Source organism: Artemia sp. Qi Xiang Cuo, chromosome 7, assembly GCF_049724085.1.
Source record: "Artemia sp. Qi Xiang Cuo chromosome 7, ASM4972408v1, whole genome shotgun sequence".
Classification (NCBI taxonomy): Eukaryota; Metazoa; Arthropoda; class Branchiopoda; order Anostraca; family Artemiidae; genus Artemia; species Artemia sp. Qi Xiang Cuo.
In genome coordinates, this window is record NC_142800.1 from 61,630,959 (window position 1) to 61,647,124 (window position 16,166).

At 33.9% G+C, this 16,166-nt stretch overlaps 2 protein-coding genes and 1 pseudogene across 4 annotated transcripts in view; 2 read left to right on the forward strand and 1 right to left on the reverse strand.

Moving 5' to 3' along the window:
• The window catches only part of LOC148950531 (uncharacterized protein CG43867), a 355,819-nt gene that overhangs the window by 311,663 nt on the left and 27,990 nt on the right, over nt 1-16,166 (reverse strand). For all 3 annotated transcript variants that reach the window (XM_089092459.1, XM_089092457.1, XM_089092460.1), the window contains exon 3: nt 12,084-12,315. The gene's annotated coding sequence lies outside the window, so the exon portion shown is untranslated. The remainder of the gene's footprint in view (nt 1-12,083; nt 12,316-16,166) is intronic.
• On the forward strand, nt 3,848-4,996 carry LOC148950533 (serine/threonine-protein kinase prk-2-like; annotated as a pseudogene).
• On the forward strand, nt 14,754-15,825 carry LOC148950534 (serine/threonine-protein kinase pim-2-like). Its single transcript, XM_089091893.1, has one exon. It carries the CDS (start codon nt 14,905-14,907, stop codon nt 15,823-15,825), a length of 921 nt encoding a protein of 306 aa, XP_088948019.1. The 5' UTR covers nt 14,754-14,904.

Sequence of the window (16,166 nt, forward strand, 5' to 3'; positions counted from 1 at the left end):
GACACGCTGAATGGCCTGGGTGAGGCCAGGAACATAAAGATGAAATTAATTAAAAATATTATGTTTCCTTTATTATGTTTCCTTTAAACATGGAAAATGGTATAGTCTTCTGTATGACTTTTTAAACATCAAATTATTATAGGGAAGTATGAACAAAGTTATACAGAAGACTTTTTGGTTTTCTTATTTAATATACTCGGAATCAGCATAAAAAGCCAAATCTTTTCATGTATCTACCTTAAACTTAATAAATTTTATATATTTGGAATATGCATAAGAAAAAAAACGATTAAATCAATTCATCTACCGCCGTCGACACTCGACCTAGAGTTCCGCTCACCATTGGGCCGATTCGCTCCCCACCCACACCCCGTCAACACGAACTGTCTGATAATTGAACCGGGTAAATATATATTTCATGAATGTTACACTTTACATTTGATTAACCTACCCCACTACAATTTTACCTGGCTTAGGCTTTAGAGTTTCTTTAAGAGAGTAAAGTTTATTTTAATCAATAATAAATACAAGTTTTTAAAACCAACGTGCAAAATTGAAAACCTCCTAATACCGAAAGTTAAGTAAAAAAAATTAAACTTTTTTTTTATGTTGATTGTCAGTTTTTTTAAGTTGATTGATTGTAAGACTGGTTATTAATAAAATTCATTCATACATAATACTTAACCAATGATTATAAATTAGCCAAGGGCAAGTAAATTACCTCGTCATGGATACTGGACTTTAGTTATTTGAAGCGATGACGATTTTTTCCGATGAAGTCCTCCAGAAACAGGACTTGGGGGAAGGGGCGGCGGTGCTGTTGGAGGATTTGAACTTTTATCATCATGTCTGTCATTGTCTTTAGAAGGATTTCCATTCATAATTCGATTCAATCTTTGAGATTGAACCGTCTACCGAAAGAACCGTCTACCGAAAGAACAGGTGGAAAACACACAAATCTGAATTTGGCTAATAAAAAAAAAAAAAAACCCTCACCCCTCTAAAAACAAATCTTCTGCAGACAATTTTGACATTCTACATGTAGGTAGCCTTAATATGGCTGCATCAGTAGCTATAACGTGGCTAAGAGCAAAACCTGATATTAGTAGCAATTGAAAATTTACAATCGTTTTTTCCAAGAACCTGTTAGATGAGAAAAAACTTGCAATTGAAACTGATTCGGAAACAGTAACTATGATTCAGATTCAAGTAAATAGCAATAATGTTTAATCACAAAAATAAACTTTTGGTTTTTTTCAAATAAAAGCCAAAAACTCCCTTAAGTCAGCAGCAGACCAAAATAAGAACCACCATGACCAGAAACAGATAACATTTTAGCCAAGACTTTAGCTTCCACTGAATTTTTTGGTCAAATTCTAACAAACTACTAGAAGGTCAATAAGGGTTCATTTGAAATCTAACTTATATATAATTACTATTTTGAAACTTTAAATATTGAAACTTTAAACATTTGTATCCAAATTAACTAATTAGATCATTAAAACCAAGTTTGTTACACCCCACTACTGCTACTTACAACTTACTGCAACACCAAGCTGCCTGAGGCCAACACAGCTATGCATGCTCCTTCTCAACCCATTATATTCAAAATTTCACCCTTTACGTCCTACCATGAAGTTTCACTTCCCTTTAAATACCTTCCTACAATCTCTCCCCATCCCACTTGGGGGTAACCCGCTTCTCACTTGTTCCGAGACAAATTGCCGGAAAGCCCAATCTTAGCAATATGTCATCCTTTATCTGTGAAAGGTGGCCTAGCCACCCCAACCTTTCTTTCAGAAGTGAGATAGATCCACATTTTTTGTACAGCTTATTATTCAGTATAAATTTAATCAAACGAGTAGCTAAACTACCCCTAGTCAATTCCATTAGAAAACATTTAACTAATCCTCCTCAACCTTTCATAGCACCTACATTTCAGGGCCATACTTGACGACCGTCACCATCATGTCCTCCGACATTCTCATATCAATTCCCACACTTATCTTCACGTTCTTTCCAAATTTTTTTAAACAATGAAAAATCATGCTGCATCTTGGTATTCAGGTTTCTACATGTTTCTATGTTTTTTTTTCCTTTTCCCTCTGAAAATTCGTAATTTGCAAAGGAAGTAATTAGTGTCAGAGAACTCTACTGCAGAGGTTTCAAGCTCCTATCTGCAAAAATGCAGAATTTTGTATTTTTTTGGCAGAAAAAAGATCACAGTTGCGTGTTTTTTTGTTTTTTTTTTGTTTATCCCAAGGGTGATCGTATCAACCCATTGGTCCTAGAACATCGTGAGAGGGCTCATTCGAAACGGAAATGATAAGTTCTAGCGCCTTTTTTAAGTGACCAAAAAGATTGGAGGGTAACTAGGACCCCCGCCCACGCCCCTTTTTTCCCAAAATCGTTTGATCAAAATTTTGAGATAGCCATTTTGTTCATCATAGTTGAAAGGCCCAATAATACATCCCCCCCACAGCCCCAGGGGAAAGGTCTTTAAGTGATAAAATTTGCCCATTGTTTACGCATAGTGTTTGTTATTGGGAATCATGCATACATTTTCGGGTGGGGGTGAGGACGAACTTCCTGCTGGGGGGTTTTCCATGGGGAAATTTTCCATGGAGAGGGAACTTTCTAGGGGATGAACTTGTCAGGGGACATTATACACTGGGGGAATTTGCCAGAATTCCTATAAAAAAATTCCTTTTATATGTCTTACTTTCTCTTTTCCGTCTCAATTTTACGCTTGGAGTTGTTGAGGGTAATTGTCCGGTGAAAATTTTCACCAAGATTGAATTGTCTAGAGGATATTTCCGTGGGAGGGGGATTTTTCCGTGGTGGTGGGGCTATACTTCCTGGAATTATTTGAAAACGGTCAAAAATAAATTTAAAAAACAAGTTTTTTTAACTGAAAGTAAAGAGCAATATTAAAACTTAAAACGAATAGAAATTATTCCATATAAGAGGAGGGTTGCTCCCTCCTAACACCTCGCTCTTTACGCTAAAGTTTGAATTATATCCCAATTCTTTAAAAATGACTCCTGAAACACAGCAGTCCTTTAATTATAACAATATGCTTTTTTAAAGTACTAAAAAACATTAGCGTAAAGAGCGAGGTATTGAGGAGGGGGCAACCCCTTCATATACGTAATAATTTCTGTTAGTTTTAAGTTTTAGTGTTGCTCTTTACTTTCAGTTGAACAAAATTGTTTTTTTTATTTAATCCTTTTCAGATCCAAAACGACAGTCAATCATTGGACTGAGCTCATTGTGCAGAAGTAATGCAAAATTAAACGAAAAAAATTAAGCAACAATCCTAAGATGCTTTATTTTTATACAATTAAAAGTCTCCTTAAATGCTTTACTTTTACTGTACCAAAACTACTATATTGTTTTGTGGTTTCCGTAAAACTATATTCTTCTATAATTCTACAAACATAAAGAAATTTTACCATTAGGAGTACTTTAATTAAGTTTTATCGACATACATTAGATAGGCAGTAATAAATTTTAGTAATAATTTTTTTTATTTTTAAGTTTCAACTTCGATCTTTACTTTCCTTAAAAAAAAAACTGTTATTTAATTTTAATCAGACGAGACAGCAGATTTTATCAACTTGCATCATTAAAATATCTCGACATTCCTCAGTGAGTGACGTAAGCTTTTGGCGGCATGCCAAGAGCTTGCATTCATCAGAAGCAAAACTGGGCGGAGACAGCAGAGATAAATAATGCAATGTCATTCGTATCCCTCATCGTTGTTATCAAAAGAGAATCAGTTACAAAGTAACATTACTACTGTAAGCACAGTTTCATATATACATATATTATTACTGAAAAGATCTTGAATATAAACATGTTACAACAACAGACAAGGGCTCCAACAGAGATGGATCAAAGAAGGCGTATTCAACAAGTCTTAATTCATGTACATAAAAAGGTAAGAGCTTTTTATCCGGTTTAACCAAAGTACGACTTTCCAGCAACAGATCTGGAAAAGTTTTGCAAAATGTATTATTTAACTACCAAGAAACTTGGCAGAGGATCATATGGAGAGGTTTTCCTGGGACTTGAAAAAGGGAATTGGGAACCCGTTGCTGTGAAGAAAATCAACTTAGACCGTGTTGAAATGATTGAACTAGACAATGGTAGAAGTATACCCAAAGAAGTGTTCTTTCTAAATAAAGTAAAAGACATAGATGGATGCATAAAGATTATTGATTATTATATAGTTGAACAAGAATGCTGGATTGTAACAGAATACCATCGGGATTCTGTTACACTGGGTGAATATATTTTCAAAAATCAAATTTTGAGTGAAAACAAGGTTCTCCATCTTTTTCAGCAAATAGTAGCAACAGTTTCAAAATTAGAGATAGCTGGTATTGCCCACAGAGATCTGAAATGTGATAATTTACTTATTGATGAAAGTGACAATGTTATACTTATTGATTTTGGTTTAGCTGAATCGCTAGAAAAAGCAAATGAAAATATTTGGTGGGCTCCTAGGAACCTTCCTCCTGAAGCAGGCCTTCAAAATTACCTGATCGGTCCAGTTACCACTTGGTCTTTGGGGATAATTTTGGCGGCACTCCTAATCGGATTGGTACCCTGTGAACGAGAAAACCCTAAAGAAATGATTGTTGAAATGATGAATGATAATAACATTTCACTTTTGCCTATGAATTTGGTATTCCAGTGTCTGAATGGGAACAGAAATTATCGACCAACTCCAAAGGACATTCTCAAACATCGATGGTTCGTCAAAGGTGTATAAAGGTAAAGTACAAATATAGTTTTGGAAATTTAATACCATCATGGCCTAAATTCTTTTTAATCCCAAGAAGTTTACAGGATTGTGGTTTGGAAAATTTGTGCTTTCTGCATATCAAAATTTTTTTATTCCTTAAGCTAGTTTTTAAATTTTTTAGTAAGTTGGTTTTTATATTAGGCTTGTTTTTATTGAAGATATTCTTTTTGCCTTAATTTTGGATATATATACATAGAAAAAGAACATCTTCCCAATTATTTTTTTGGAACAGAAAACGGTAATTTTAGCAAAACCAGGTGACATGAGCGAAGATAAGTTCTCTTCGTGTCAACCCTGTTAGCTGAACAATTAGTACTCGCTTCAAAGTAAGTGACGGGGGTCTGGGAACTAGCTAAGACTACCAAAATTTGAGGGGCATTGCCGTTTCCTCAACCATCGCTCTTTACGCTAAAAAACAGACCTGGTGTTTGAGCAGTCTTTTTTAAACAATTGTCACAAAAAGTCAATTTTCTCTATTTTTTTTTATGGGGAAACATTTTTTAATTAAGTTATATTGAACCATCTTTCTAATATAACCATCTATTTAACATATTTTTCTACTAGAAAATAAAACTGATAGGGGAAAAACAGAAAGAGTTGGCAATGGTCTGATATTTTGCATCATATTAACCATGCCTCCACTTGGAACGTGTGGGGAGGGGGGCTGGAGATAACTCAACAGTGTTCTGGAAAATATACAGCTAAATACTATTGACGAGTTATAAAATTGTAATATATTTATGAAATTATATTCCACAAAAAATAAATAAAAGGTTCAGATTAAGTTTACTTTCATTCACAGGGCAGGTTTACGCACTGCGTTCATTTTAGAAAGAAATAGGGGGGGGGGGTGTAAGTTTAAATTGACAAAAAAGCTCAAAATATAGAAAAATCACGGAGGAAATAGTTACATTACAGCGAAAAAAAAAAAAAAAAAAATATGCCCCTTAAAGATACAAAAGTATGCCAAGTGGACGCGTCCTCATTCGCAAGGGGCGGACTGACGGTCTCCACGGTGGGCTGTTAGACTAAGTCCACGGGAAGGATTTTTTGCAAAATGTAAAAAGGAACTATTCTTCAACAACTTACTAATTTTGTAACACTTGAAGCTCCATTCTAACTTCATATTTTGCACTGTGTTCGAAATTCAGGTTTATGCGCTGTGTTCATTTAAAACGGGGTGGGCGGGGGGTGTAAATTTAAATTGAAAAGAAGCTCAAAACATTGAAAAATAACGAGGATATAGTTAAAAGACAGGAAAATCATACAAATCTTGAGATACTGGAGACAGGGGCGGAGACTGTCCACAAGCCTGGTTTAAAAGGCTATACTGTCTGTACTGAACACGGGAGCCGGTGTTTAATATACGGATATTTTTAGGGAAACATAGAAATTTTTAAGGGAGTGTTTTCTACAGGGGGGGGGGTGTCTGAGGGAATTTTGAGGGGGAATAATGTTTGCGATGAAGGTAATTTAATTAGGGAACAAATTATCTGGTAAGATTTATCCATGGAAAAATGCCTGAAAAATGCTGATAAGAACAAAAGGAAATTAAAAAGATTAATAAAAAACATAGGGGAGAAACAAAATCTAATGATTGCTGTGTTATATTGTATATTTATGTATTATAATTCTCCTTTTTGTTGTGTTTGTTTTGACTCTGACTAGTAAATTGCATATCTTGACTTATGATAAGTCATTTTCTTGGAAAAAAATCTTATCAGATATAAACTTGAGTTGCATTTCGTACGAAAGAAGTGTTACCGAATTAATGTGTCCCTGGAGAGTAAAGTTGTTGATCAAATCTAGGCCCTGACATCCAAAAAAACTCAGAGCTTGTTAATTTTGATTTTTGAAATAAGTTTCAAAAAACATGCAATTTAAAAACAAATAACAACATTTAACATTAAGTTAGAATTGTTTTTCAAATTTCTGCTAGATAAAAAGATACTTTCCAAGGTGTCTCTTGCCCCACCCCCCTCTCTTGTGCTTATCTCCCAATCCACTTACCACTAAAGTTCAATTTTTAAATTTAATAACAAAAATAAATTTATAGAAAACATAATTCGAAGCTCAGCAGTGGTGCTATGATTAGCTGGAAAATTTCCCCGCATTCAATCATTAAGTCTCAGGACTAAGATAAATTCGGACGTCACGATTGAATTCAATTAAATAAAACGAGTTAAAAAATAGAACAAAATTGGGGTAAATTGAGAAATTTTTTGAAAAATCCAGGAAACTAGGGGTCAAATTGTAAAAAGCTTGAGTTCACTAAGGGGACCTCAGAGGAGCCACAAATCTTACTAACCTAACCTATCTCTCACCATTACCAATAGATACGATTTCGCTCCCAAAGGACATTTTCCTTATCAAAAGGAGTTAAGTGGTAAGGGGTTAGATCCCCCTTCCTTCCTCTTTAGTTGAACATTTTTTCACGAAAAGTTGAAGCATTTAGGCCTTAAAATGAACTTTTTATGATTCCATATATTCCTAGCCGATAGTGAGTCAACGTATGAGTTCCAAGCAAAATTTCAGTTAGATATTATTCATTTTTACAGCCATACCTGAAAGGATTCGAATTTGAAGTTAACAATGAGCAGCCAAAGCAGATTTATAGCTATATACATTAAATATAACTTTCATTTTCATGTTTGGCATTCTCTTCTTTTCTTTTCCCACTATCTCCTTTTGGTGGTTTGGATGTTTCTATTTTGTCATCATGCTTTGGGCAACCCTTGTTACTACGTTCTTTCGTTCTTTTAATCTTAAAATGAAAATCTTGCATTTGATTTTCCTCATAAGCTCACTTTCCTCTTTTTTTTCGTCTCACTATTCCCTTTTAGCTGTTTCAATTTTGTCCTCACACTTCAGAAAACCATTCTTATTACATTTCTTTCTTTTGGCTTCTTGTTTTATTTTCAAGGTAGAGCTTTACAGATCAAATATTGATTTTGGGTCGCCTCTAGGCTCACTTTTCTCTGTTTCTTTTTTTCTCATTATCCCCTTTTAGCTATTTCTAATATTTTACTTCATTTTCAACAACCTTTTGTGTTAGGTTCAGGCTCTCTTTCAGCTTCCTCCCAATCTTTCGTTGCTTTATTTGCAAGGAAGATGTTTATAAAAAAAACCTAAAAATTTTAATTTTGATTTTTCTCTGTACTCACTTTCCTCGTCAATTTTCTTCTCACTATCACCTTTCGGAACTAACCAATCTGGAAGGACAACTACACACTGGATCAACTGTAATACCAACGCTGTCAACATTTGAACTTTTTCGTCTGGAGAAACGCGAAAAGTTCGTAAACTCCGTCTGGACGACGGAAGACGAGATCTTTTTTAAATTAAAAGTAAGAATGGATACAATTTGAATAAATTTAAAATATGCTTTTGATATTAGTTAGTTTTTGACATAATTTTTTGTTGAATGTTGAATGGGTCGTTTTGACATTAGTTGACATGTAATTGGGCACTAGCGTAGGATTACATCAAAGTCAATATAGGGTAATACTAATGGCCAATCAGTCCTAAAACAGCGCTATTTGCGCTGCTTATTGTCTGTCTCATCATTTTACTTCTCGTAACTTCCCTCGTATTCTTGTAATGATTGTAAAGTCAAGCATCGTAATCAGGATAAATGCTGAGCAAAAATCAAAACAAGGAAAATCCCTGAAAATTAATATATAATTTTGAGTTGGACTGAATAGGGCTAAAGTTGAATGAGTTGGACTAAAGTTCGACTGAATAGAATGAACTAAACAATAAATTAAGCACTTGCTTAATATTCTTTCATTGCCACTGAGGGAGCTAGGCTTTGTCTTTTCGAATGGATTAAATTTCTTAAATTTCCTTCAAATTAAGAGCTTTGGGGCCAGCAGTGGTTTGTTTGAACACATACTCCGTTTCATTTCCTTTCTTTAATACTTTAAATATCTTGTTTTTATTCATTATTTCCTCTATATTTTATACGCTGTGTAAATATTATTTTATAGTATGGTTACTCTGTGTAGCTTTTGAGACGATTTCTGAAAAACATCAAACTGCTCGTAGCTAGTGCTACGAAATACCACTATGATCACTGCCCCGTTCAATTTTATTAAAGGCAATGTCTTAATTTGATTTTGATTTACCTCAGGGATTCTTTACATTTTGAATGCTACATACATACTATCATACACTATTGTCATTATGCACAGCTTTTGAGATTTCTGAAAAACATTGAGCTGCTCGTAGATGCTGCCAGAAAATGGCAACATTATGGTTGCTGCCATGGCTTGGCTGAACAGATCATACCTCAAAAATAATATTTTTTTTTATTATCAGTTATTTTACTATTATTACTTTGCTTTATTATATATTTTATTTTTTAGGAAGGTTAAGCCACAGTATCCTATGTGATGGAAACAAGAAAATCGAAATTTTATTGATTTTTTCCATCTTTATTTTCCTTTGCAAGGAAACTAATTTCACAGAGGGCGATTTGGAAGCCTGAGTATTCTAAAATATCGATTTCCATTTGAGCCCTTAAGAAGCCAATCTGAATTAGTCCATTTGTTATGTTTTTTTAGATGTTAACTTTAAAATACTTTATCACTTTTAACTTTATAAATATCAAATAATATGCCTTCAAAATAAGGTCAGCACACAAAAAAAAGCCAAGAAGAATGTTGTATAATTCAGTGGCTTCAATTCAAGAAAATTTGGGAGAAGGAGAGATGCAAAATGTCTTTTTCAAAATCCAGGAGGCCCAAATTTCTTGCTACTTTAAACCTATTTTTAAATGAAAATACTAAAAAGGCATTTTTAAATGAAAATTACCAAAATAGGGATTGTTAGAAGCTAGGCAGGTTGGGGGGGGGGGGAAATCAAGAATAGCCCATAATTAAGTACCAAAGCAACCGCAAAATATTAAAATTTTTTTAAATTTACTTTTGAAATAAATTAAAAACCATAAAAAAATCTATGTTGTATGTTATTATTGTTTTTTTTTTCGATCTTCGTCAAACTGTGGCCTCTGAAGGCCTAAAATTGAAAATGTCTAAATACTTTTAAAACAGTTAGTGGTAACAAACTGTAAGTAAGGAGAGACTCGGCTCAGTGGTAACCGAAACTCTAGAAAACGGGTTTTTGATACCAATAGATACATCAAAAGAATCAGATTTCAATATTGATTTCAAATATACAAGTTTCATCAAGTCCAACCCATCAAAAGTTACGCGCCTGAGAAAATTTGGCTGATTTTTGAACAAAGAGGGAAAGACCCCCTAAAAATTATGGAACCTTAATGAAAATCACACCATCATATTCAGCGTATCAGAGAATCCTACTAAAGAGGTTTCAAGCTCCTATCTACAAAAATGTGGAATTTTGCATTTTTTGCCGGAAGAAAAATCATGGATGTGTATGTATTTGTTTTTTTTTCCCAGGGGTGATCGTATCGATCCAGTGGTCCTAGAATATGGTGGGAGGACTCATTGGAACAGAAATTAAAAGTTCTAGTGGCTTTATTAAGTGACCAAAAAAATGAAGGGTAACTAGGCCCCCTCCCACGCTTATTTTTTTCCCAAAGTCACCTGATAAAATTTTTTAGATTGCCATTTAGTTCAGCTAGGTTGAAAATAAGAGTAATATGTGTGTTAAGATAACCTAATCCCTCAAAGTCCCCGGGGGGGAGGGCTGAAAGTAATGAACTTTACCCAATGTTAACATATAGTATTGGTTATTAGAAGCATACAGACGTTTTCAGGGGGGATTATTTCTGGTAGAAGGGGGGTGGGTGGGTCCGGGGTTATGTGGGAGGATCTTTCCATGAAGGAAGTTCCATGAAGGAAGTTTTCATGCGGGAAGGGACATTGCTATGAAGGGGGCGCCAGATTTCCCAGCATCATTTAAAAAAAAGATCAGAAATTAAATATAAAAAAAACAAGTTTTCCAACTGAAAATAAGTAGCAACATCAAAACTTAAAACAGAGACTGTTACGTGTATGATTGGGTTCAACCCCTAGTCAATACCTCGCTCTTTAAGCCAAAGACTTTTTAGGACTTTCATAAGAGCTATTTATTCTAAATAACGGTCTTTGTAATTAAGGGGGTCATATTTTAAGAAGTGTAACAAAACTTTAGATTTAGCTTAAAGAGCGAGGTATTGACTAGGGGGCGAGCCCCCTAATATACGTAATAAAAATATATGAATATAGAAGTTCGTGGCAAACAGTTCGTGGTAACGAACTGTAAGTAAGGAGCGACCCGGCTCAATGGTAACCGAAACTCTAGAAAACGGGTTTTTGATACCAATAGATACATCAAAAGAATCAGATTTCAATATTGATTTCAAATATATAAGTTTCATCAAGTCCCACCCATCAAAAGTTACGCGCCTGAGAAAATTTGGCTGATTTTTGAAAATGGGGGGAAAGACCCCTAAAAAAAATGGAACCTTAATGTAAATCACACCATGATTGGGTTCACCCCCTAGTCAATACCTCGCTCTTTAAGCCAAAGATTTTTTAGTACTTTCATAAGAGCTATTTATTCTAAATAACGGCCTTTGAGATAAAAACGTTAGTAAATAAAATTAAGCAACTTTCGAGAAAGCGATTTAACCAAATAAAACTGAAATTAATATACACATTTTTGTTTTAATTATTCATGTACGGTGAGCCAAAATAAAAACCTGTATTAATTCAAAAACGTTAAAAAAGTAAATAAAAAAAAACAAGTTTTTTTTTAACTGAAACGGAGCGACGTTATAAATTAAAACAAACAGAAAATATTCCGGATATGAAAGGGGCTGTCCCCTCCGCACCGCAGCGCGCTCTACGCTAAAGTTTGTCTTTCTCACAACTATTATTTTTTTTAAACAATAAAAAAATTTGGCGTAAAGAGCGAGGTGCTGAGGAGGGCACAGCCCCTTTCATTTCCGGAATGATTTCTGTTCGTTTTGTTTTTTAACGTCGTTCCTTATTTGAGTTGAAAAAAATTGTTTTTTTTTATTTAATCCTATTTAATAATAATATAGATTATGTTAAATTTTTGCTTATAAAAGAAAAAAAATAGCCTTATTTCGTTTTTTTTTCGGAAACTTTTTTTTATAAATAAAGGGCATTCTAAATTTTACAACAATAATCGATATAATGGGTAGCTACTGATATAACACATTTATAATATAATTATTCAATAAATAAAACCAATATAAATAAAAATATACATAATATATAAATGATATTACTTAAAAACCATATAAATAAAACCAATATAATAATCAATATTATACCTTTGGTTTTCCTCTCTTCAGCATAAACCGGGTCATAGGACGGAAAAATTGTGTTGGCTATCTACCATTTTGCAAAAGAGATTGTCCTATCAATACACTCTTCCTGATACACTTTTTTGGACATCTTAGATGAGGTCATAATATACAAACAGGTCAAACTAAGACCAGCTGCTCGGTGAATTCACTTAAACGCTAGATCGGCCCATAGCTGACACTCATTTTCGTCCTCTTCCTAAAACAGAGACAAGACCGTTTATAAAATGTTTGTGATGGAGGAGGAGCGTGCGTAGCTGTGTTGTTCTCAGGAGGCTTGGTGCTGCAGTGAGTTGTTATAAGTAGTAGTTTGATTGTAATAAAAGAAGGTAATACTAGAAGGTAAGTACTTCAACCTTTCTATAGAAGACAGTAATACTAGGTTCTAATAGCAGTTGAAAATCGGTTCGGCAGGATTATTTTAAGTTGGTCTATAAGAAAAAAAAAAGTTTTTTACGGACAGCACTTTAAAACAGTAATATTTTTGTATATTGAATATCATATTAACCCTGATACTACTTATAGATACGAACAGGGTTGCCAAAACATTTACCGGACCAAAGTGTTAATATTAGCAAAAATTTAGTTTCCCTCCAAAAAACTTCAATATCATTTAATACGGCAATGATTGTTATTTTTCAGTAGTGCCGGTTCTAGCCTCTCTTTTTCACGGGGAAAATATTGATTAGTTGTCTCCAAAAAAATTTCAGGCTAAGTTTCAACAAAATTTTCATTTACGGTATTAACAAAATTTTCATTTATTAACAAAATATTTCCAACTGCGCCCTCTACTTTATTTTAATAAAAATAAAATTATAATTGACAAAATTATTATAAAGGTTACATTATTTATTTGAAATGTTGCATCCCTTAAAAACGGAATTTTGATACCAATAGATATATCAAAACAATCGGATTATTATACTGATTTCAAATAAATAAATTTTATTAAGTTCAGTTTTACCCACCTAAGGTTACAAACATGAGAAAAGTTTCCTGATTTTTTAAAAAAATGGTAAACGCCCCCTACAAGTCATATAATCTAAACAAAATCATAGCAGCAGATTCAGCGTGTCTGAGAACTTTACTGCAGAGGTTTCAAGCTCCTATCTGCAAAAATGCGGACTTCTGTATTTTTTTTGCAGAAAAAGGATCACGGTTGCCTGTTTATTTTATTTTTTATTTTGTTTATCCCAAGGGTGATCGTATCAACCCATTGGTCCTAGAACATAGTGAGAGGGCTCATTCGAAACGGAAATGATAAGTTCTAGCGCCTTTTGTAAGTGACCGAAAAGATTGGAGGGCAACTAAGCCTCCTTCCCCGCCCCTTTTTCCCAAAATCGTTTGATAAAATTTTGAGATAGCCATTTTGTTCATCATACTTGAAAGGCCCAATAATACATGACTCCCCCCACAGATCCTGGGTAATGTTATTTAATTCATGAATTTTGCCCTTGTTTTACGATTTTTTTTTTTTTTTGGTAACAAAAAAAAATTTTTGGGGGGGGGGGGGGCACGCACGTCCGACGGGGGGCTTGTCCACGGGGAAATTTTCAATGGAGAAGGATGTTTCTAGGGGATGAACTTGTCAGGGAACATTATACACTGGGGGAAATTGCCAGAATTCCTATAAAAAAATTCCTTTTATATGTCTTACTTTCTCTTGTCCGTCTCAATTTTACGCTTGGAATTGTTGAGGGTAATTGTCGGGTTAAAATTTTCACGAAGATTGAATTGTCTAGAGGATATTTCCATGGGTCGGGGATTTTTTCGTCGTGGTGAGGCTATACTTCCTGGCATTATTTGAAAACGGTCAAAAATAAATGTAAAAAACAATTTTTTTCAATTAAAATCAAGGAGCTATATTAAAACTTGAAACGAATAGAAATTATTACGTATGTAAAGGGGGGTGCTCCCTCCTAAAAGCTGGCTCAATACGCTAAAGTTTGAATTATATCCCAATTTTTTAAAAATTACTCCTGAAACACAGCAGTCCTTTAATTAGAACAATCATCTTTTTTAAATTACCAAAAAACATTAGCGTAAAAAGAGAGGTATTGAGGAGGGGGAACCCCCTTCATAGACGTAATAATTTCTGTTAGTTTTAAGTTTTAGTGTTGCTCCTTACTTTCAGTTGAACAAAATTGTTTTTTTTATTTAATCCTTTTCAGATCCAAAACGACAGTCAATCATTAGACTGAGCTCATTGAGCAGAAGTAATGCAAAATTAAACGAAAAAAATTAAGCAACAATCCTAAGATGCTTTATTTTTATACAATTAAAAGTTTCCTTAAATGCTTTACTGTTACTGTACCAAAACTACTATATTATTTTGTGGTTTCCGTAAAACTCTATTCTTCTATAATTCTACAAACATACAGAAATTTTACCATTAGGATTACTTTAATTAGTTTTATCGACATATATTAGATAGGCCGTAATAATTTTTAGTAATAATTTTTGTTCGTTTTAAGTTTCAACTTCGATCTTTACTTTCCTAAAAGACGAGATAGCACTTTCCTGCAGACGAGACAGCAGATTTTATTAGCTTGCATCATTAAAATCTCTCGATATTCCTCAGTGAGTGACGTAAGCTTTTGGCGGCATGCCAAGAGCTTGCATTCATCAGAAGCAAAACTGGGCGGAGACAGCAGAGATAAATAATGCAATGTCATTCGTATCGCTCATCGTTGTTATCAAAAGAGAATCAGTTACAAAGTAACATTACTACTGTAAACACAGTTTCATATATACATATATTATTACTGAAAAGATCTTGAATATAAACATGTTACAACAACAGACAAGGGCTCCAACAGAGATGGATCAAAGAAGGCGTATTCAACAAGTCTTAATTCATGTACATAAAAAGGTAAGAGTTTTTTATCCGGTTTTACCAAAGTACGACTTTCCAGCAACAGATTTGGAAAAGTTTCGCAAAAAGTATTATTTAACTACCAAGAAACTTGGCAGAGGATCATATGGAGAGGTTTTCCTGGGACTTCAAAAAGGGAATTGGGAACCCGTTGCTGTGAAGAAAATCAACTTAGACCGTGTTGAAATGATTGAACTAGACAATGGTAGAAGTATACCCAAAGAAGTGTTCTTTCTAAATAAAGTAAAAGACATAGATGGATGCATAAAGATTATTGATTGTTACATAGTTGAACAAGAATGCTGGATTGTAACAGAATACCATCGGGATTCTGTAACACTGGGTGAATATATTTTCAAAAATCAAATTTTGAGTGAAAACAAGGTTCTTCATCTTTTTCAGCAAATAGTAGCAACAGTTTCAAAATTAGAAATAGCTGGTATTGCCCACAGAGATCTGAAATGTGATAATTTACTTATTGATGAAAGTGACAATGTTATACTTATTGATTTTGGTTTAGCTGAATCGCTAGAAAAAGCAAATAAATATATTTGGTGGGCTCCTAGGAACCCTCCTCCTGAAGCAGGCCTTCAAAATTACGTGATCGGTCCAGTTACCACTTGGTCTTTGGGGATAATTTTGGCGGCACTCCTAATCGGATTGGTACCCTGTGAACGAGAAAACCCTAAAAAAATGATTGTTGAGATGATGAATTATAATAACATTTCACTTTTGCCTATGAATTTGGTATTCCAGTGTCTGAATGGGAACAGAAATTATCGACCAACTCCAAAGGACATTCTCCAACATCGATGGTTCGTCAAAGGTGTATAAAGGTAAAGTACAAATATAGTTTAGGAAATTTAATGCCATCATGGCCTAAATTCTTTTTAATCCCAAGAAGTTTACAGGATTGTGGTTTGGAAAATTTGTGCTTTCTGCATATAAAAATTTTTTTATTCCTTAAGCTAGTTTTTAAATTTTTTAGTAAGTTGGTTTTTATATTAGGCTTGTTTTTATTGCAGATATTCTTTTTGCCTTAATTTTGGATATATATACAGAGAAAAAGAACATCTTCCCAATTATTTTTTTGGCACAGAAAACGGTAATTTTAGCAAAACCAGGTGACATGAGCGAAGATAGTTCTCTTCGTGTCAACCCTGTTAGCTGAACAA

What these genes read in the sequence shown, in the direction of transcription:
- LOC148950534 (XM_089091893.1), top strand. Translation starts at nt 14,905, where the DNA reads ATGTTACAACAACAGACAAGGGCTCCAACAGAGATGGATCAAAGAAGG.